At 44.9% G+C, this 22,797-nt stretch overlaps 1 protein-coding gene across 6 annotated transcripts in view; it reads left to right on the plus strand.

Annotated features, from left to right (window-relative positions):
• Positions 1 to 22,797, plus strand: part of sardh (sarcosine dehydrogenase) — a 94,953-nt gene that overhangs the window by 2,680 nt on the left and 69,476 nt on the right. For 3 of the 6 annotated variants that reach the window (XM_059994265.1, XM_059994262.1, XM_059994263.1), the window contains exons 2-3: positions 14,627 to 14,960; positions 17,409 to 17,587. In XM_059994265.1, the coding sequence (XP_059850248.1) occupies positions 14,633 to 14,960; positions 17,409 to 17,587 (507 nt within the window). In that variant the 5' untranslated portion in view covers positions 14,627 to 14,632. Of the gene's footprint in view, positions 1 to 3,729; positions 3,882 to 11,639; positions 11,667 to 11,869; positions 11,906 to 14,626; positions 14,961 to 17,408; positions 17,588 to 22,797 lie in introns of those variants that run through there. The other 3 variants (XM_059994260.1, XM_059994261.1, XM_059994264.1) reach the window with 3 other exon arrangements.

Genomic DNA, 22,797 nt, shown 5'->3' on the forward strand with positions numbered 1-22,797 from the left:
CAGCTCTGCTAACCTTGCCTCATAAGACTTGTTCTACAATCCAGGCAACATCCTGGTAAATCTCCTCTGCACCCTCTCCATAGCTTCCACATCCTTCCTATAATGAGGTGACCAGAATTGAACACAATACTCTAAGTGCGGTCTCACCATGGATTTGTAGAGTTGCAACATGACCTCTCTACTCTTGAACTCAAACCCCCTGTTAATGAAGCCAAGCATCCCATAGGCCTTCTTAACTATCCTATCCACCTGTGCAGCGACCTTGAGGGACATATGGACTTGAACCCCAAGGTCCCTCTGTTCATCCACACTCTTCAGTAACCGACCATTAATCCTGTCCTCAGCCTTCTGGTTTGTCCTTCCAAAATGCATCACCTCACACTTATCCAGATTGAAATCCATCTGCCATTTTTCTGCCCAACTCTGCAGCCTGTCTACGTCCTCTTGTAACCTTCGACCACCTACAGCTCCATACACAATTCCTCTAATCTTCGTGTCATCCACAAAATTACCCATCCTTCCGTCTCTACATCCAGGTCATTTATATAAAAAAAATCAAATAGCAGGGGTCCCAGGACAGATCCCTGCGGCATTCCACTAGTCACCAACCTCCAGGCAGAATACTTTCCTTCCACAACTACCCTTTGCTTTCTTCCTTTAAGCCAATTTTTTAAATCCAAACAGCCACGGTTCCACTTATCCCATGCCTCATGACTTTCTGGATGAGTCTCATGAGGGACCTTATCAAATGCTTTGCTAAAGTCCATGTAGACCACATCCACTGCCCTACCCTCAATTTCTTTTGTTACCTCTTCAAAAAACTCAATCAGGCTCGTGAGGCATGATCTTCTCTTCACAAAGCCATGTTGACTATCCATGAGTAGACTGTACTTCTCCAAATGCTCGTAGATCCTGTCTTTAATAATCCTTTCCAGTAGTTTGCATACCACCGAAGTAAGACTCACCAGTCTATAGTTCCCAGGTTTCTCCCTATTACCTTTTTTAAACAAGGGAACTACATTTGCCATTCTCCAGTCCTCCAGCACTTCCCCTGTAGCCAAAGAGGATTCAAAGATCATAACTAATGTTCCTGCGATCTCTTCTCTCAATTCCCACAACAACCTGGGGTGCATCATTTCCGGCCCTGGAGATTTATCAATCTTCATGTTTTTAAGAAGATCCAGCACTTTTTCCTTCGTCTCCACATTGTCCAGCACACAGGCCCACTCTACTTCAACCTCATCCTGATCAAGATCCTTTACACTTGTGAACATTGAAGCAAAGTATCATTTAGGACCTCCCCAACCTCTTCTGCCTCCAGGCACATGTTGCCCTCTTTATCCTTTAGCGGTCCCACCGTCATTCTCGTCATCCTCCTATTCTTCACATACACATAGAATGCCTTGGGGTTCTCCTTAATTCTACATGCCAAGGCCTTCTCATGCCCCCTTCGAGCTCTCCCAAGTCCTTTCTTTAGCTCCTTCCTGGCTACCCTATATTTCTCATAAGCCCCTCCTACTTCCTGCTTCTTATATCTAACATATGCTTCCTTTCTCCTCTTGACAAGTTGCCTCGCATGTTTCATCAGCCATGGTTCCCTTTTCCTACCATTTTTTCCTTGCCTCAGTGGGACAAACCTATCCTGAACCCAGCTCAAGTAGTCCCTAAACTTCTCCCACATTACTTCTGTGCTTTCCCCTTTGAACATCTGTTTCCAATTTACTCTTGCTAGTTCCTGCCTCATCCCTTCAAAGTTAGCCCTTCCCCAGTTAAGCACTTTACCATTTCGTCTGATTTTATCCCTTTCCATAGCTATGCTGAAGCTAAGGGAGTTGTGGTCACTCTCACCAAAATGCTCCCCCACCAAAAGATCTGTCAGCTGACAAGGCTCATTACTCAGAACTAGATCCAGTATGGCCTCTCCTCTCATCCACATACTGTGTCAGGAATCCTTCTTGAACACACCTAACAAATTCAGCCCCAACTATCCCTCTTGCACTCAGGAGGTGCCAGTCAGTGAAGGAAGTTGAAATCACCCATAACTACTACCCTGAATTTCCTGCACCATTCTAAAATCTGCCTGCTTACCTGCTCCTTGGTGTCCCGAGGGCTATTTGGGAGCCTATAGACCACTTCCAGCACAGTGATTGATCCCTTCCTATTTCTGACTTCCACCCAGACTGACTGTGGACACTCCTTCTGCAGCGTCCTCCCTTTCTACAGCCGTGATACTATCCTGACCTGCAATGCCACTCCTCTCCTTTTCTACCCCCATCCTATTCCTTTTAAAACAGCTGAACCCCGGGACGTGCATCATCCGATCCTGCCCTTCCTCCAACCAAGTTTCAGTAACATCGTAGTTCCATGTACTAATCCATGCTCTAAATTCATCCTCCTTGTTCCTAATACTCCTAGCATTGAAATAGACACATTTCAACCCCTTTAACTGGCTACAGTCCCCTGCCTGTCCTTCCTCATCAACTCAGAACTCTTAGCATCATGCCCTTGTCCTTCTACCTTAATCCCTGCACATTCTGATTCCCACCCCCCTGCCAAACTAGTGTAAACCCTCTCCAACAGCTCTATCAAACCTGCCCGCCAGGATATTGGTTCCCCTGGGATTCAAGTGCAACCCGTCCTTTTTATACAGGTCACACCCGCCCCAAAAGAGGTCCCAATGATCCAGAAATCTGAATACCTGCCGCCTGCTCCAATCCCTTAGCCACGCATTTATCCTCCACCTCATTCTATTCCTATTCTCACTGTCGTGTGGCGCAGCCAGTAATCCCGAGATTACTACCTTTGAGGTCCTGAATTTCAACTTCCTTCCTAACTCCCTGTAGTCTTCTTTCAGGACCTCTTCCCTTTTCCTACCCATGTCATTGGTACCAATATGTACCACGACCTCCTGCTGTTCTCTCCCCCCCCCCCCCCCCAAACTAAGCAGGATATCTTGGACGCAATCAGAAACATCCCGGACCCTGGCACCTGGGAGGCAAACTACCATCCGGGTCTCCTGATCGCGTCCACAGGATCACCTATCTAAACCCCTGACTGTAGAATCCCCTATCACTACTGCCTTCCTCTTCCTTTCCCTACCCTTCTGAGCCAGAGGCGCGGCCACTGTCGCTTCCCCCCGGTAGGCAGCCCTCCCCCCCCCCCCAACAGTACTCAAAGAGGAGTACTTATTGTCAAGGGGTACAGCCACAGGGGTTAGTACCTGACTCTTCCCCTTCCCTCTCCTGACTGTGACCCATTTCGCTTTATTTATTTATTTTTTTCCGGCTGCATGGGCCAATGATTGCTCTGAACAGGAAATTTCCATACGGTCCGTAAACTGCACGGCACCTTAAATTTTTTCTAATATGCATACAAATCAAATTTATTTATTTTTTATCACGGCTACAGCTGAACAACTTTCCCCTGGGGTCAAGGTGTAAAACGTGCACGGCACACTCAAAATAGCAAGCAGTGTTACACAAAAAACACGCATATACAGTCCAAGAAGGTAAGCGGCATGTCCCGCAAATGGATGTACGGATCCCGGCGACCCAGCCTGTCATGCATCAATTGAACACTGGAGAACGGCATCGACGGGAGAGGCCAGCTCGCCCCCCCCCCCCCCCCAAACTAAGCTCCAACGCCAGGCGTCCCCTCACCTGGCAGGCAAGCCCACAGCTGATGTTAGAGGTGTCCAACACGGTCTTAACGATCACAGGAGAAATATCCAAGACGGTCTCCCACGGTAACACCGCATGCTGCTTTTGCGTGCCAACTACGGCAAGAACACAATCTATACTCGGGTCAGCTCCACCGAACCTAGTCCAGCTCCTTTGACACCCCAGCCGGCTACTCCGATCAACGACCAGCGCACTGATACGGTACGCCTGCTGTACCCAAAGTTTTCAGAGTCCTGAAGAGTCTTACGGTCATTTTAAAAAATTACCGAATTTAAAAAACCTTTAGTTGGCCCCCGAGGGCACGCTGTGTCTGTCCGCACTGCCATCTGACTGGAAGGACAATGAATGTTTAGAATGAAAATTGAAAAATCACAGACTTTTTTGTTTATTAACTGGAGGGTGTAATTAACTATAGTGCCACGAAGAGACTCTTTCACGTTTAGTAAACTTTTGTTTGTTTTCATTCGTGCTGTATGGTAACAGGTTGTGCGCACGGGAGCATTTTAGTTACTGCGCGGCCATTACTGCATTTCACTTACTGTGCAGCTTAGATGGAACAATGCCCCTCAAACTCCTTTACTCCCTCAATTTCCCTCACTATACTCACCTCCCTCGATTTCCCTCACTCTCTCAATCTCCAGATGTCCCTCATCTACCCCATCTCCCATTCACTCCACTCCCCTCATTCTCTTCCCTCCCTTTTCCTCACTCTCTCCTTCCTCCAACCTCCTCTATGGGTCTGAGATACACTCCTACCAAGTTTTATTATGTCCCAAGGTTCCTACCATTTCCTTGCTCCCACCCCAAAAAATGGGCATTGAGATGCCCAAAAAGATGGGCATTGAGAGCAGACCCAAATGCAAGGCACAGACACTGAAGTACTAGGGACTTGACTAGGTGTGTCAAGAAAGCAACAGGACTGGGGAAGAAACGACCCTGGACAAGACACAGGCCCTGAACGAGACTAGGATACAGGCCCTGGACGAGGAATAGGAACTTAGAACCTGGACAAGGACTCCGAGCCGGAGATTGGATAGGGACCCGGAACCTGGGTCTTGACTCAGGCTCAGACACCGGATCTAGGTGAGGACAAGACATGGCAAGGCAACAGGACTGAACATGGGGGCTGGACACAGGACTTCTGGGCTGGATAAGAATATGAAGCTCAGCCTTGGTCTCGGGAGACAGGTATGTGGAACACAGAGCCAGGACCCCTCCTTGGGAACAGGACTCATGCACAGAAAGCTGAACACAACAAGATGGTTCCCAACACAAGGTAGCAGCAAACAGTCAGACCTACCTAGCAAAGGTGAGGACACAATGAGACAGTTCCAAACAACAAAAGACAGTTCCTTATCTAGACACAGCAAGGCTCCAGTCTTGCTCCAGCAGTAGAACTTGATGGCAAGGCTCCAGACAAAGAGTAGCAGAAAGAAAGGGAAGTGAAGGGAACAGTCCAGCCTCAGGGTAACAGCAAAGACAGCCTGGGTTACCCAACAGAGGCAAGGACAGGAAGGGACAGACCCAACCACAGGATAACAGCAAAGACAGCCTGGCTTACCCAACAGAGGCAAGGACAGGAAGGGACAGACCCAACCACAGGATGACAGCAAAGACAGCCTGGCTTACCCAACAGAGGCAAGGATAGGAAGGGACAGACCCAACCACAGGATAACAGCAAAGACAGCCTGGCTTACCCAACAGAGGCAAGGACAGGAAGGGACAGACCCAACCACAGGATGACAGCAAAGACAGCCTGGCTTACCCAACAGAGGCAAGGCTAGGATACTGACCAGGCAAACCAGCAACCACACTCAAACCCAGGGTCACTTATATTCCCAGCTCCAAACGAGCATCAGGTGCCTACGATTAAGCCCAACTGAAACAAGGGACAGCCGGAACACCCGGAGTCCGGCGTCAATGGACCAGACCGTGAACTGGAATGCGGACTTTACATGACACCACCTAGCTTTGGAGTCCATATGAGACATCATTGGAGGCCCCTATTCTTGCAGACCCTCCTTTATTAGGGAAACTGTTAACTTGCTTGTTCATTTCTCATTCACACATCTAGAAGCTGGAGCTTGACAACTTTACCAACCAGTTATGACAGAGTGTGTCAGAATGACTCTGACTTTCTGGCCATGTTTGTGGGAGGAGATCCTTTTATACTTTCTCAATGGATGTCATAGGTGTTAGGGTTAGGTACTGGTCAAAGTGAATCTTGAATATTGGAAGCCCTGAATCTGTGTATGCATTGATCAGCATATTTATGGAGGTGGTGACATGTTGATCCAGGGACTTTGTACTAAACAATTGTTGTTCATTCACCTGATAGCGGATGAACAGAGTTCTGATGCACAATTCAGAGTCACACAAAAATCATGTCAGGAAGGGAGGCTTTTATGCCCACTGAACCAATCAAAGGAGCGCTGCAAATTCTTGCTTTTCAAGTACTTATCCCGTTTGAATCTGCAACCACTGATAATCCCAGCATTCCAGACCCTAGCCACTCATAATGCCCGAAAAGTTTTATCTTCACATCACTTTACACTGTTTGCCTGACACCTTCAATCTATGTCCTCTAGTTTTTGATCTTCCCCACAGTGGGAAGTTTCTCTCCATGTAGGGGGTCTTTGTGTCTTTAAAACATAAGACATTGGGACAGATTTAAGCCATTCAGCCCATTGTGTCTACTCTGCCATCTGATCATTTCCAATTCCCTCTCAACCCCATTCTCCTACTTTCTCCCCATAACCTTTCACGCTAATGTATCAAGAATCTATCAACCTCCACCTTAAATACAGTCATTGACTTGGCCTCCACAGCTGCCTGTGACAATGAATTCCACAGATTCACCACCCTCTGGCTAAACGAATTCCTCCTCATCTCTGTTCTAAATGGATGTCCCCCAGTCTAAGGCTGTGCCGTCTGGTCTTAGAGTTCCCCACTATAAGAAACATCTTCTCCACATCCACTCTATGTAGGTTTTTCAACATTCGATGGGTTTCAATGAAGTATTTCCTCATTCTTCTGAATTCCAGTGAGTACAGGCCCAGAGCCATCAAACACTCCTCATATGACAAGCCTTTCATTCCTGGAATCATTTTCATGAACTTCCTTTGAAGCACATCCTTTCTTAGATAAGGGGCCCAAAACCACTCTCAGTACTCTAAGTGAGGCCTCAGTAGTGCCTTAAAAATCCTAGGCCCCAGACAGTCCTTTCAGGTGAGGCACCACTTCACCTGCGAGTCAACTGGGGTGATATACTGTATCCGGTGCTCCCGATGTGGCCATTTATACATTGGGGAGACCGTTTTGCCGAACACCGGCGCTCAGTCCTCCAGCAGTGGCGGGATCCCCCTGTGGCCACACACTTCAATTCCACAGACCACTCCCACTCCGACATGTCTGTCCATGGCCTCCTCTACCTTCAAGATGAGGCCACACACAGGTCGATGGAGCAATACCATATCTCCCGCCTAGGTAGCCTCCTACCTGCCGGCATGAACATTCAACTCACAGACCTCCGTTGATACCCCTGCCCCCCCTTACCCCCATCCCGATCTATTATTTTAGTCTGGTTCTCTTTCTCTCTTTTTCTCCCCCATCACTATAATCTTCCCCCGCAGCCCTACCTTTCTTTCTCTTTTATTTCCCATAATTCTCCACCTTCCCCCTTGCCCATTTCCCTCCAGCCTATCACTTCCTAGCTCTCTATCTCTCCCCCCCGCTTCTTATCCCCCCTCGACCATCCCATGTTACTTCACTCCTGATGAAGGATTTCGGCCTGAAACGTCGTCACTACCTCCTCCCATAGATGCTGTCTGGCCTGCTGAGTTCTGCCAGCATTTTGTGTTTTTATTAGAATTACCTCCTTGTTTTTTTAATATTCTAGTCCCCTTGAAATGAATGGTAACATTGCATTTGTCTTCCCCGCAACTGACTCAACCTACAAACTAACCTTTAGGAAATCCTGCACAGGACTCCCGAGTCCCTTTACACCTCAGATTTCGGAATTTTCTCCTTGTTTAGAGAATAGTCTACACTTTTATTCTTCTACCAGAGTGCATGACCATATTCTTCCTGGCACTGTATTCCATATGCCTCTTCTTTGCCCATACTCTTAATCTGTCTAAGTCCTTCAGTAGCCTCCCTAAAACTACCTAACCCTCCACTTATCTTTGTATCATCCACAAATTTGGCCACAAAGCCATCAATTCCATCATCCAAATCATTAACGTATACCGTAATGTAAATAGAATAGGTCCTTACACAAACCCCTGTGGAACACCCTTCATTCCCGCTCTTTGCCTCCCTCTAATCAGCCAATGCTCAATCCATACTCGTGGCCTCAAGTACCTGAAAATCTCATTCTTAGCAATTAACTCCAACATCTTCCCAACCGCTGAGGACAGGTTGACTGGCCTATAATTTCCTTTCTTCTGCCCCCCTCCCTTCTTAAAGGGTGAAGTGACATTTGCAATTTTCCAGTCCTCTGGAACCACGCAGAATCTAGTGATTCTTGAAGGATCATTACTAATGCCTCTACAATCTAAGTTATCTCTTTCAGAACCATCGGGTGTAGTCCATCTGGTCCAGGTGACTTACCTACCTTCAGACCTTTCAGCTTCCCAAGCATCTTCCCCATGATAATAGCAACTACACTCACTTCTGCCCCGTGACATGCTACTGTCTTCCACAGTGAAGACTGATGCAAAATACTTCTTCAGTTCATCCTCCATTTCCTTGTCCCCCATTACTACCTCTCCAGCATTGTTTTTGATATCCACTCTTGCCTCTCCTTTACTCTTCACATAATTAAAAAAAAACATTTGCATCCTCTTTTATTATTACCGGCTAGCTTACCTTCATATTTCATCTTTTGCTCCTTATGGCTTTTTAGTTGCATTCTGTTGCTTTTTAAAAGCTTCCTGGGTCCTCTAATTTCCCATAGATTTTTGCTCTATTATGTGCCCTATCTTTTGCTTTTACATTTGCTTTGACTTCCCTTTTCAGCCTCGGTTGTGTCATCCTGCCTTTAGAGTGCCACTTCGTCTTTAGGATATATCTAACCTGCACCTTCTGAATAACTCCTGGGAACTCCGGCCATGCTGCTCTGCCATCATCCCTGCCAGTGTCCCCTTCCAATGAACTTTGGTCAGCTCCTCTCTCGTGCCTCTGTAATTCCATTTACTGATACAGTAATACTGATACATTTAACTTTAGCTTCTTCCTCTCAAACTGCAGGGTGAATCCTTTCATATCATGATCACTGCCTCCTAAGGAGTCCTTTGCCTTAACTCCTTAATCAAATCCGGTCCATTACACAGCACCCATTCCAGAATAGTTGATCCCCTAATGGGCTCAACCACAAGCTGCTGTATAAGGTCAGTTACTGTGCTCAGTTCTGGTCGCCTCACTATAGGAAGGATGTGGAAACCATAGAAATGGTGCAGAAGAGACTTACGAGGACCCTGCCTGGATTAGGGAGCATGCCTTATGAGAATAGGTTGAGGGAACTTGGCCTTTTCTCCTTGGAGTGATGGAGGATAAGAGGTGACCTGATCGAGGTGTACAAGATGATGAGAGGCATTGATTGTGTGGGTAGTCAGAGGCTTTTTCCCAGGGCTGAAATGGCTAGCACGAAAGGGCACAGTGTTAAGTTGCTTAGAAGTAGGTACAGGGGAGCTATCAGGGGTAAGTTTTTTCCTCAGAGAGTGGTGAGTGTGTGGAATGGGCAGCCGGCGATAGTGGTTGAGGTGGATACAATAGGGTCTTTTAAGAGACTTCTGGGTAGGTACATGGAGCTTAGAAAAATAGAGGGCTATGGGTAACCCTAGGTAATTTCTAAGTTAAGGACATGTTCAGCACAGGTTTGTGGGTTGAAGGGCCTGTATTGTGCTGTAGATTTTCTATGTTTCTATGTCATCTTGTAGGCATTCTACAAATTCTTTCTCTTGAGATTCAAAATGAGCACCAATATGATTTTCCCAATCTACCTGCATATTGAAATTCCCCATGAGTATTGTAACATTGCCCCTTTGACATACCTTTTCTATCTCCCATTGTAATTTGTAGCTCACATCTTGGCTACTGTTCAGAGGCCTGTATATAACTCTCATCAGTGTCTTTCTAACCTTCCAATTCCCTAACTCTACCCACAATGACTCTACATCTTCCGATCCTATCTTCCTATGGATTTGATTGTATTTTTTTTTTACCAACAGAGCCACCCCACTGCCTCTGCCTACCTGTCTATCCTTTCCATACAATATGTGTCCTTGGATGTTAAGCTCAGAACTATAATCTTCTTTCTGCCTCAATTTGGCGATGCCCAGAATATCATACCTGCCAATCTCTAATTACACTACAAGATTATCTACCTTATTCCATATACTCTGTGTATTCAAATATAACACCTGTATTCTTCACCTTGTTTGATTTTGTTCCACTGTTACACTGCAACTCATCCACTGACTGCAATTTTGCCTGTCGTTCCTGACAATCTCACTACACATTACCTCTACCTGTATACCAACTGCCCATCTTCAGCCCTAACACTCAGTTGCCCTCTGCACAGTTGAGTTACTGTGACCTTCTTGTCAGCTTGAACCAGTCTGGCCATTCTCCTCTGACTTTTTTCATTAACCAGGCATTTTTCTCCACTGAACTCTTGCTTGCTGGATTTTTTTTGTTGTTCACACCATTCTCTGTAAACTCTAGAGACTTGTACGTGAAAATCTCAAGAAATCAGCAGTTTCTGACATACTCAAACCAGCCCACCTAGCACCATCAGGATGCCACGGTCAAAGTCACTTAGATCACATTTCTTCCCCGTTCTGATGTTTGGTCTGAACAGCAATTGAGCCTTTTGGCCATGTCTGCATGCTTTAATGTATCGAATTGCTGCTACATGATTGGCTGATTAGATATTTGCATTACTGAGCAGGGGTCCAGCTATATCTAATAAAGTGGCCACTATGTTGTGAAAATTGTTATTTTGGGGCAGCAATAGAGTGCAATACATGAAAAATGAATGTAAGTTACAATAAGAAAAATGAAAATATGTAGTGCAGAGAACAAATTAGTAAGGTAGGGATCAAGGTTTCATGGACTGTTCAAAAATCTAATGGTAGAGGGGAAGAAGCTATTCCTAAAATGTTGAGTGTGTATCATCAGGCTTCTGTACCCATTGTATTGGATCCCTTCCTGTTTACCCTGTATACCTCAGACTTTAGATATAACTCTGAGGCATGTCATTTGCAGAAATTCTCTGAAGACTCAGCAGTAGTTGGGTGTATAAAGGAAGGACAGGAGGATGAACACAGGGCTTTGGTGGAGGACTTTGTCAAATGGTGCAAGCTGAATCATCTGCAGCTCAATATCAGTAAGACAAAGGAAATGGTGATAGATTTTTAGGAAGGCTAAGTCTGCACTGCTCCCTGTAATGATCGATGGTGAGGACCTGCAAGTACCTAGGGGTGCATCTGGATGACAGACTTGAGTGGAGCATCAACACAGAGGCTGGGTACAAGAAGGGCCAGAGTCGCCTCTACTTCCTGAGGAGACTGAGGCCCTTTGGAGTGTGCAGGCCTCTCCTTCACATATTCTACCAGTCTGTTGTCCCCAGTACAATCTTCTATGTGTTGGTGTGCTGCGGCAATGGCATCAATACGGGTGATGCCAACAGGCTCAATAAACTGATTAGAAAGACTAGCTCTGTTATAGGAGTCAAACTGGACGCACTGGAGGCTGTGGTAGAACAAAGGACCCTACGTATAATCCTGGCAATTCTGGACAATGTTTCTCACCCTCTACATGCCTCCTTGGCTGAACAGAGGAGCATTTTTAGTAATAACTAAGACAACTACACTGATCCAAAGAGTGTTATATGAGGTCATTCTTACCTTCAGCCATTAGGTTATATAATGAATCAACCTGTAACTGGGAAAGTGATGGCCCCCTCCTGTTATGCTGTTTGAGGTAACTTATTTTGCATTCTTTCTTACCTTTCTTCTAATATTTGAATATCTGTGCACTTCTAATGTTACTGCATCACTGTAATTTCATTTGGGATCAATAAAGTATCTATCTATCTACTAATGAGAAGAGGGAATGTCCTGGGTGGTGAGGGTCCTTGATAATGAATGCTGTCTTTTTGAGGCATTTCCTATTGTAGATGTCCTCGATGGTGGGGAGGCTAATGCCTATGATGGAGACGGGTAAGTTTACAACCTTCTGCAGCTTTTTTTCCAATCTTGTGCATTGCCATGTCTATACCAGGTGGTGATACAGCAGTCAGAACATTCTCCATGATACATCTAAAGAAATTTGTTAGGGCATTTGGTGACAAACCAAATCTCCTCAAACTCCTAATGAAAGATATCCACTGGCGAGCCTTCTTCATAATTGCATCAATATGTTGGGCCATGAACATATTGTAGAGAAAATATTAAGTTCCCATTAGAAAATAATAAATATATGCAGATGCTGGAAACATGAAATAAAAGCAGAAAATATTGGAAACACAGCAGGTCGGGTGGCATCTGTACAGAGCTAATGTTTCAGGTTGGGACTTCCCATCAAACTAATGTTTCCTTTCCTCAGAAGTTGCCTGATCTGTTGCGATTTTCCAGTATTCTCCCTTCTAGTTTCAGCTTTTTGTAATTGCTGCGATATCACAATTCCAGTTTTATATTGCGGCTGTGCGTGTATGTACCGGTGCACATGACAATAATGTGACTTTGACCTTGGCTAACAGTGCATGCACTTCAGCAAATTATTTACCGGGCCTCTTTGCAGTCACAGGCAAAGCAACCAGACAAAGTTATTCAAGCCTCTGATCTGAGATGAGGAGGAGACCGTTCGGTCCTTTTGAATGTTACATAGATACAGGCGTTGTCTTACTAGGAGCAGGAGGCAGAAAAAAAGTTAAATGACAGGAGGGTTGCAGGATTAAGGATCCAAAAGAGAGGGGAATGGGAAAAGAAAAGCAAACTGAAGGGTACCTTAACCATCATTTCTTCCCTTAGCTGTCCCATTTTACCCTCTATAATGCCTATTAAAGTTATTTTTAATAGACCTTCAGTAATATCATATATATACTTTCTTCTTTTTCCCTTCACCACCGCAATGTCCTCTGCAATACCTTTGAGCCTGTTACGGCTATATTTCCATGCAAGAGGACAGATCTGAAGTAATCATTCCCCCTAATGGTTCTCCTCTTGCCCCTCTTCATCCCCTGCTCTGTTGCCACTCTTCCTTCCCTTTCATCCATGGTCTACACTCCTCTTCTATCACCTTCCAGCCTCAACTCTTCCACCTGTCACCTCCCAGTCTCAGTTCACCCTCCTCCCCCACCCACCTACTTTCCCCCTCACCTGGCTTCACCTATCACCTCTAGCTTGTACTTCTTCCCTTCCCTCAACCTTCCTATTCTGGCTTCTTCTCCTGTCCTGTTCAGTCCATCTGTATGGTCTCGGCCTGAAACTTTGGCCGTTTATTCGTCTTCAGACATTTCTTGACCTGCTGGGTTCCTCCAGCATTTTGTGTTTGTTCCCCTTCAAATACTTCTTTACGTTTCTTTCTGAAATACTGCCTGTCCTGAGTATTTCCAAAATTTTCTGATCTTTGTTCATTTCCACTATGAAGATACACTTATTGAATCTGGATAAAGAGGATTCCTTTATCAGCATAGACTGTTATAGACTTTATCAGCATAGTTCCTCCTGCAACTGCCTAACCTCTTACAATTTGGAAATGCCTGTGATACATCTATTATTTGTTTGAAAGGACAGGTGAGATGAGACTATACAACAAGTGCCAGATAGTGACATGTGCAGCGGCCCATTTAATAACATCAGAGTTGTATGTAATATACTTGTGCAAAAAGCTGTATTACTGTAGCCAACTCTGCCCCATTTTATCTCACATAATGGACCAGATTGACAGTTTCTGCTTTAAAGCAGTCTATTTGGCGGGTGCTTGTCTGGCTAATTTCAGATTTGAAAAGATGTTGGCACTGTGCAAGGAAGGGACAAAAGGAGAGCATTATTCTCCATGGGAGGTGTTGACCTTACTGCTCAACAGCACCTTTGTGATGACAGTCTAGAACCTCAATTGTGTCAAGGGTGTCATTCACATTTAAATAGGAGATTAGATAACTTTTACTGATGACGTGAAATTATATAGCACCTTTTAGTATGATTCAAACATCGTCAGTCAAAAATTGACATCAAACCGCATGAGGTGTTACGACAGGTGCAAAGAACTACAAGGAGCACTGGCACAAGAAAGATCAGGGGCCCCCACCATCCAGGCCAAGCTCTCTTCTCACCGTTACCTTCGGGAAGGAGGTACAAGAGCTTTAGGTTCCACACCACCAGGTTCAGGAACGGTCATTACTCTTCAACCATCAGTCAGCATGGATAACTTCACTCACCACAACTCTGAACTGATTCCACAACCAATGAACTCATTTTCAAGGACTTTACCACATGTTCTCAATATTATTTATTTACTTATTTATTACTATTATTGTATTTGCGTTTTGTCTTCTTTTGCATGTTGGTCGCTTGTCAGTCTTTGTGTGTAGCTTTTCATTAATTCTATTGTTTTTTTCTGCTGTAAATGCCTGCAAAAACATGAATCTCAGGACAGGATTTGATGACATGTACAACCTTTGATAATCAATTTACTTTGAACTTTGAACTTGGCCAAAGAGCTAGGTAGGTGTTAGGAACATGTTAGAAACTGAGAGAAGAAGGGAACTCCAGAGTTTTAATTGGGAATAATGAAAACCATCAGTACTAATGGTAAAAATGTGGGAGTGGGGAATGAAGCAGTGGAAAGGAGTGAGGATGTGGAAGGATTTAAAAACAAGGATGAGAACTTTTGAGTGGACCAGGAGTCACTAATCTAAGTTTTATTTTTTTGCTTTACAGTTGACCATGAGCTCCACTGCCTCTACTCTCCGAATAGCAACTTTCTGCAGGAGCTCCCAGAATTTCCTGACAAAATCTGGTCTACAATATTTCAGTTCAGCTTCACGGAATTTGACACCGGAAGGGAACGTGCCCGGCAATAAATCTCTCAAACAAGAGAAACTGGACAGGAAGGGTCCAACAAAATCATTGCCAAAATGTGCCGATGTCGTGGTGATGGGTGGTGGCAGTGTGGGCTGTCAAACACTGTACCATTTGACAAAAATAGGGATGACCAATGTGGTCCTGCTGGAGCGTGACCAGCTGACGGCCGGCACTACTTGGCACACAGCTGGTAAGGATGAGGGTTGGGTTAGGGTGGGCAAGGGTGAGGTCAGAGTGCCAGAGGCAGTTTACATTTGCTAGTACAAAATGAATAGGGTGAAAGCCAAATGCTACTCAGTTGGGGTTAGAAGGAGACCGTGATATCTCTCAGAGAATCATAATGAGTGCAGTGGATAGAAGGGAATGGGTGGATGTTGTATACCTGGATGTCCAAAGGGAGTTTGATAAGGTGCCACATAAAAGACTTAACCATATGATAAGGTTGCATGGAGTTGGAGGTAATGTATTAGCATGGATGGATGATTGGTTAACTGATAGACGGCAGAGAGTTGTGATAAATGGGTATTTTTCTGGTTGATATTAGTGGTGAGGGCAGATGCTAATGCTGGACTGGCAACCATTAATGATTTGGAAGAGTAGACTGTGTGCCATTTTATGCTGATGGCACTAAATTGCATGGAAAGGCAAATTGTGCAAAAGATGTGGAGAGGCTGTAGATAGGTTAAGTGGGTAGCAGGGGTCAGGCAGATGGAATACGTTGGTAGATGCAAGGTCATCCACTTTGAAAGAAAAGTAGAAGATCAGATTACCATTTCAGTGGCGAAAGATTGCTGTGCAGAGGGAATTGGGAATGCTTGTGCATGAATCACAAAAGGTTGATTTGCAGGTCCAACAAATTATTAAGAAGGCAAATGGCCCTCATTGCTAGAGGGATTAAATTTAAGAGCAGGAGGTTATGCTGCAACTGTACAGGTGCAGGTGAGACCACACCTGGAGTACTGCATGCAGTTCTGGTCTCCTTCCTTGAGGAAAGGTATACTGGCTTTAGAGACTATACAAATGAAGTTTACCAGGTTGATTCTGGAGAGGAGGGTGGTAGTCTATGACGAGAGATAGAGTGCCTGGGACTATAGTCACTGGAATTTAGAAGGATAAGAGGGGATCTTATATAAAAATATAAAGTGATGAAAGGGATAGATAAGATAGAGGTGGAAAATTGTTTCCACTGATAGGTGAGACTAGAACCAGGTGTCATGGCTTCAAAATTCAAGAGAAAGGATTTAAGACAGATGAGGGGTATCTGCTTTTCCCAGAGAGTAGTAAATCTATGGAATATTCTGCCCAGGGAAGCAGTAGAGGCTCTATATTGAAGTATATTAAATATATTGAAGACACACTTAGATCGATTTTTGCATTGCAGGGGAATTAAGGGTTATGGGGAAAGGACAGGTAAGTGGAGCTGAGTCCCATACCAGATAAACAATGATCTTTTTGAATGGTAGAGCAGGTTTGATGCACCAGATTTCCTACTCCTGCTCTCATTTGTTATGTTGTATTATTCTTATGTTGTGCCCAGGCAAGGGCAACACAAACATTTTCCTGTGGTGAGATTGGGTCATTCAGCCCCTTTACCTGGTTCCATCATTTAATCAGATCTATGCTAATCTGTATTTTCTTTCCCTACTTTATTGCCCTCCACAAACATGCCTCATTCTTCATTCACATTCATGACTCAATGCTTTTTCAAAAAATTTAATTGTGCACAGGTGAGGGGAGAAGAATAAGAGAGTTCCCTTGGTGATAAACTCTTCTGGCTCTAAAATCCAGCTTGTCTTATTGACTTTGCAACACTCCACGAGAGGAAATCAATTTATTTGATCGTCTTAAACAGTTAGTAGAGCCACTAACTCATGCTCCCAGCAATAGCTTAATAAGCAAGGCACAGTGGCACAGCAGTCAGTGCTGATGTCTTACAGCTCCAGTGATCCACATTCAGTTGTGACTTCAGGAGTCTTTGTGGAGTTTGCATGTTCTCCTTGTGACTGCGTGGGTTTCTTCCTAGCACTCTGGTTTTCCCCACGTCCTGATGTTATGTGGGATGGTAGGTGATTTGGCCCCTAGTGTTGAGGAGAATCTAGGGCAGATGTGGTGTTGGAGGTGGGATGGTGGGGTGGGGGGGGGGGGGGTGGAGAAGAATAATAAACATTCTGCAGATGCTGCAAATCCAGAGTAACATGCACAAAATCTGGAGGAAGTCAGCAGGTCAGGCAGAATTTTTGGAGAAGAATAAACAGTTGATGTTTTGAGCCAAGACCCTTTATTGGGACACTTAGTGAAAGGCGTCAGCCTGAAAGGTTGATTGTTTATTCCTCTCTATAGATGCTGCCTGTCCTGTTGGGTTCCTCCAGCCTTTCTGGTGAGGTCTGTGAGTGCTTGGTAGTTGATGGGCTGAAGGGCCGGTCTCAATGACCTTAATGAACTATAGAATTATGCACTTTATATTCAAAAGGAATACAAGCCCATGTAGCCTGCTCTTATAACTTAACCTTTGATTTCCTGATATCATTGTCATGAGTGCATTTTGTCAGTACTCCCATCTCAGCACCAGTGTATTTAAGGGTGCTGTGGTCCCCAGGGCTGCGACCTTTCTCATTCCAGTCCCCTTCCCCTTCCACAGGACTCTTGTGGCAATTGCGACCCAGTGACATTGAGGTTGAGCTCCTGAAATACACGCAACAGGTTGTGAGTAAAGATTTGGAGCAGGAGACCGGGTTACACACTGGTTGGATTGAGAACGGTGGCCTCTTCATAGCCTCCAACAAGCAGCGTCTGGATGAATACAAACGCCTCATGTCGGTAAGATTCATGGCGGTATGCAGACTTTGAAAAGCACCAGAACGCACTTCGTGTGAGATGAGTCGGTATTTAAATCGATGGGTATGTCAGGATTTGGTCTCCTTCTGGTTCAGTTGGGTACGTTTCGACCGACTGCAAGCTGGAGTTAAGTGGCTGTCATTAACTGAACGGTCTTCTTTGTTTCCAGCAGCTGCCGTGCCCTTTCTTGGTTGCTGTCTTCTGCCTTTAGCTCTTTCAATGCCGGATTTGAATTTCTCCCCCAAATCCAAATTCCATTCCATTTTCCCCTCGGGTAATGTGTAGTCTTGTTCCAACCTTAGTTTATGAAAACAGGATCAAATTAATTCAGGATCTTAATTATAGCTTTATTCTTCTTTGTCTGTAGTCTAGCACTTTCTGTGATTGTCCCTTTAAATACATGAGCTTCTTCACTCAGCGGTCCGTGAGAGTGTGGAATGAGCTGCCACCACGAGCTTGATTTCGAAGATTGAACAGGTACATGGATGGTAGTGGTACGGAGGCCTGTTGTTCCAGTGACAGTCAATGGAAATAGGCAGTGTAACACATTGGTTCCCATTTTTACTGCTAGGCTGTAGGTATTTCATTCAGCAGTTCTCTAAGGACAGCCTGTTTAGGTTATTGTTGAAAATCAGGGATGATAAGGTATGTGCGCCACCCAGTTAGGATGGTGGAACTGGGGGGTGGAGAGGTTTTTGGTGAGGGACACTAAGCTGGTCTTGGGGCTTTTGTTTGGTGGGAGGTGAGGAGAGAATTCAACCTGGTGCGGGACCGTGGTTCGATGGAGCCAGGTGTGGGGATTGAATGAGGATCAGTGAATATCGGTGAAGCGTTGAGCTTGAATTTGTGCACATTTGACTGTTTAATTAAAAGGTGCCCTTTTCGTTTTCTTTACCAACCCTTTAGTTAAGATCCATAAATATTATTCCTTTAATCGTATGCAGTGTAATCTGTTATTTCATGACACTAATTTGTAACAGGGTAGCAAATTACACGGCGTCCACACAAACCGGGGTTTGGGGTAGGAGAGCTGTCTCAGTCTCACGGGTTTGGTAGGACCAGAGTGTGTCTTCCCTGGACTTAACTCAGCCAAGCAAACCAGGGGGTTTCAGCAATTTAAATGGTTTGGCATGGGCTAGATGGGCTGAAGGGCCTGTTTCTGTGCTGTACTTTTCTAATGACTAGTTTGGATTGCCTTCATGTCATCTACTGGTATTTAGACATGTTCCCCATTTGCTCACATTCCCTCTCTGCCTCATTACCCTCCTTTGTATATTCCTCAACTTATGTGAGGCACTTTGCTTCTCCCCTCACTGGATCTCCTGACGGAGGGTCTCGGCCCGAATCGTCGACAGCGCTTCTTCCTATAGATGCTGCCTGGCCTGCTGGGTTCCACCAGCATTTTGTGTGTGTTGTCTGGATCTCCCTCTTACTCACATTTGAAAGTTTTCACCGCTCAAACATTAACCCGACGCTCGTGCTCCTGACCAGTTCTTTTCAGTTTGAGGCTGATTATCTTAACTGGCAGAACGTTCTCTTTCACCCTCAGCTTAGACATGCTAAGCAAGCGAGTCCATAACGTGTTCTGGGGATGAGGGCGTTTAGAAAAGTTGGTGTTTAGTACCATTCCCCAACATCTTTTGTGAAGGCGGCAGCAGAAGCAACTTCAGCTTTAGTGGTTGTGGTGAAAGTGCTTCCACAGGCTCTTGGGTTGTATTCTTAAGAAAGCTCTTTACCCCGATTGCAGCTTGCCAGAGTCCTTTGTCCTGGGGCCTGTCTTTCAAGTTGTCTCCAGATGTAGCCCATCTTTATCCTTCCTCTCCCAGGGATGAGGACTTTGGAACTTCAGTAGGTGTTTCTGTAGTACCTAGTTTTTACAGGATGGGGTTGTTAGCCCCAAGCCCAACGCTCTTCCTTTTGCTACTGGGCCTGGGGTTGTGCATGGTGAAGTTTCTTGGGTTGTATACTCCATGGATATGACTCGGTAACAACGAGGGAAGCTGGGATAGTGTGATTAGGAAGAGAACTCGGAGATAATTCTGATCACACAGAACACGTTGTCCTTACCCTTCAGGTGTCAGCTTCAGCCCAGCGTGCCGCATTCTCAAATCCAGGACAGGTTTTGGAAGGTTAAACCCTGTTTCAGAAAGTGGAGCCTATAACACGTATTTTGACACAGAAAAAGGTCACTTCACCACTTGTGTCATAAAACGTAGAACGGGAGCAGAACCTTCATCCCATGACGTCTGTGCTGAAAGCAAATCTGAGTTAAACTAAACATCTGCCTGCACATAATCCACATCCTTCCATTCCCTTGTGCCAATCCAACGGCCTCTGATACTCTGCCTTCACCACCGCCTCTGGTAGCACATTCTGGACACCTTCCATTCTCTGTGTCAATAAAAATTTTGTCTGGCACATCCCCTTTAAACTCCACTCCCCCACCTTAAATACATGTCCTTTGGTAGTTGACATTTCCATCCTGGGGAGAAAGAGTCTTACTATCTGCCTCATATTTTTATAAACTTCTATCAGGTGGCCTCTCAGCCTTTTGACGCTCCTGAGAAAACAGTCCAAGTTTGTGCAGTCTCTCCTTGTGGCTCATACTCTTTAATCCAGGCACCATCCTGGTGAACCTTTTCTGCATGCTTTCCAAAGTCCTACACCCTTCCTGTAATGGGGCCACCGGAACTGCACACGATGCTCCAAGTGTGGCCGAAACAATACAGTTACAACTTGAGTTTCTTACAAATGTTTCTCAGGGCCCCAACCAGTGAAGATGAGCATGACAAATACCTTCTTTACAACCCTATCTACTCTCAGTAAGCTATGTACTTGGAACCCAAGATTCCTCTTACATCAGTAAGAGTCCTGCTATTAGCTGAGTACATACCCTTTACAAACGAGACCTCCTGAAGTTCAACATGTCACACTTGATTAATCTCCATCTGCTGTTTCTCTGCTGGTACCTACACCTGATCCATTTTCTCTTGTATCTTTTGACAGCACCCCACACTGTTTGCAGAGGACACCAATTTTTGTGTCCTCTGCAAACTTAGTAAGCCACTCATCTACAGTCTCATCCGAGTAATCTCTATGTATCACAAACAATGTGATGTGTCTCTGCTAGATCCGAGCCAGCCGCACCTTTCAGGCCCGCTTTCTCTCTGTATATCCCGAAAACCAAACATCTTTTCTCTCACTTGGCCTTCTCGATTCTTTTGACGTGGACCTTCTGTAAGGGGGACTTACTTAGCCAATGAACCTACTGACGCTCCTTGACATTGGAAGAAACTAGGCACCCAGCAAGGATGTGCAAACTCCATGTAGGCAGCACCCGTTATCAGATTGTACCCATGTTCTTCGAGCTGTGAGGCAGGAGTCCTAAATTCGATTCCACCATTGTATGTCTTTCTTCCATCACTGCAGATTGTGACCCCTCATTGTGGTACTGAGCAAAGTGCTGCTCCATTCCACCTATCAAATGAAGTTTCAAACCAAGCGTTCCCAACCTGGGGTCCACAGACACCCCCCTCCAGGTAACATTAGGGATCCACGGCATATATTAACTGTTCTGTTGTATATTTTACTGTACATACTACTTATTACAAATTACTATAATTTGCACATTGCATATTCAGACAGAATGTAATGTGAAGGTTTTTTCTCCTCGTGCACGTGAAGGAAGTAAGAAATAAAGTCAATTTAATTCATAAAAGAGGTTGGGAACCCTGCTTTAAGCTAATACCTCCATTTCCCTGAATGTAAAAGATCCCAGAATGCTATTCTAAGCTGAACAGGCGTGTTCTCCCGAGTTTTTGCCATTCAGAGTGGAGTGAATTATTGGATCACATATTTCGTTCCTGTTTGTGGGATCTTGCAATGGACAAATTGGCAGCTGCATTCCCTATGACTACCGTCCCGTTGCACTCACGTCCATCAACATGAAGTGTTTTGAGAGGCTCGTCGTGAGGCATATCAAGACCCCGCTGCCCCCCTCACTGGACCCCCTGCAGTTCGCGTTCCGTCTGAACCGTTCAACAGATGATGCCATTGCCACCACCCTCCACCTGGCTCTAACCCACCTGAACAAAAAAGACACGTATGTTCGAATGCTGTTCATAGACTTCAGTCCAGCATTCAACACAATAATCCCTCAGAAACTGATTGGAAAGCTGAGCCTACTGGGCCTGAACACCTCCCTCTGCAAATGGATCCTAGACTTCCTGACTGGGAGACCTCAGTCAGTCTGGATCAGGAGCAGCATCTCCAACACCATCACATTGAGCACGGGTCCCCCCAGGGCTGTGTGCTCGGCCCACTGCTGTTCACTTTGCTGACCCACGACTGTGCAGCAACACACAGCTCGAACCACATCATCAAGTTTGCCAATGACACCACCGTGGTGGGTCTCATCAGCAAGAACGATGAGTCAGCTTACAGAGAGGAGGTGCAGCGGCTAACGGACTGGTGCAGAGCCAACAACCAGTCTCTGAATGTGAACAAAACAAAAGAGATGGTTTTTTTTAAATTAGTTTTTTTATACATTTTCTACATCGCTACAGATAAAAAACCCAGATCAAAATGAAGAGCATTAATACAGTGCAAAAATAAACATACAATAATAAAATAATACAAAAGAAGATAATTGAGAAAGCACCGAAATTGAAGATATGTAAAATTAGTATCCTCCCCAAGCCCCGCAACAAAAAAAAACTCTAGACCAACCACAACACAATATAGAGCATATAAATCAGGACATTCAAACCTCCAAAACTGTAAATACACTTAGCAACAGAAGATATTAATGCCTACTACCAAAAAAAAGGAGCTGAAAGCAAGGGACCGAAAAAAAACCTTAGTTAAGAGGAAGGTTATGAAAGTACTCAATAAAAGGTCCCCAGACCTTATGGAACTTTAAATCCGAATTAAGAACTGAATAATGAATTTTTTCAAGGTCTAAGCAGGCCATAATATCGTTAAGCCATTGAGCATGCGTGGGTGGGGCAACATCTCTCCATCTAAGGAGGATTAACCGTCTAGCCAGGAGAGAAGCAAAAGATAATATTCGACACTTGGTCGAACTCAGACGTAAATCTGTCTCACCCAAAAAACCGAACAAAGCAATTAAAGGGTTAGGTTCTAGGTGGTGATTCAGAAGATAACGTTGTGAAGACATCTTTCCAAAATTT

Source organism: Hypanus sabinus, chromosome 18 (genome assembly GCF_030144855.1).
Source record: "Hypanus sabinus isolate sHypSab1 chromosome 18, sHypSab1.hap1, whole genome shotgun sequence".
NCBI classification, from domain to species: Eukaryota; Metazoa; Chordata; class Chondrichthyes; order Myliobatiformes; family Dasyatidae; genus Hypanus; species Hypanus sabinus.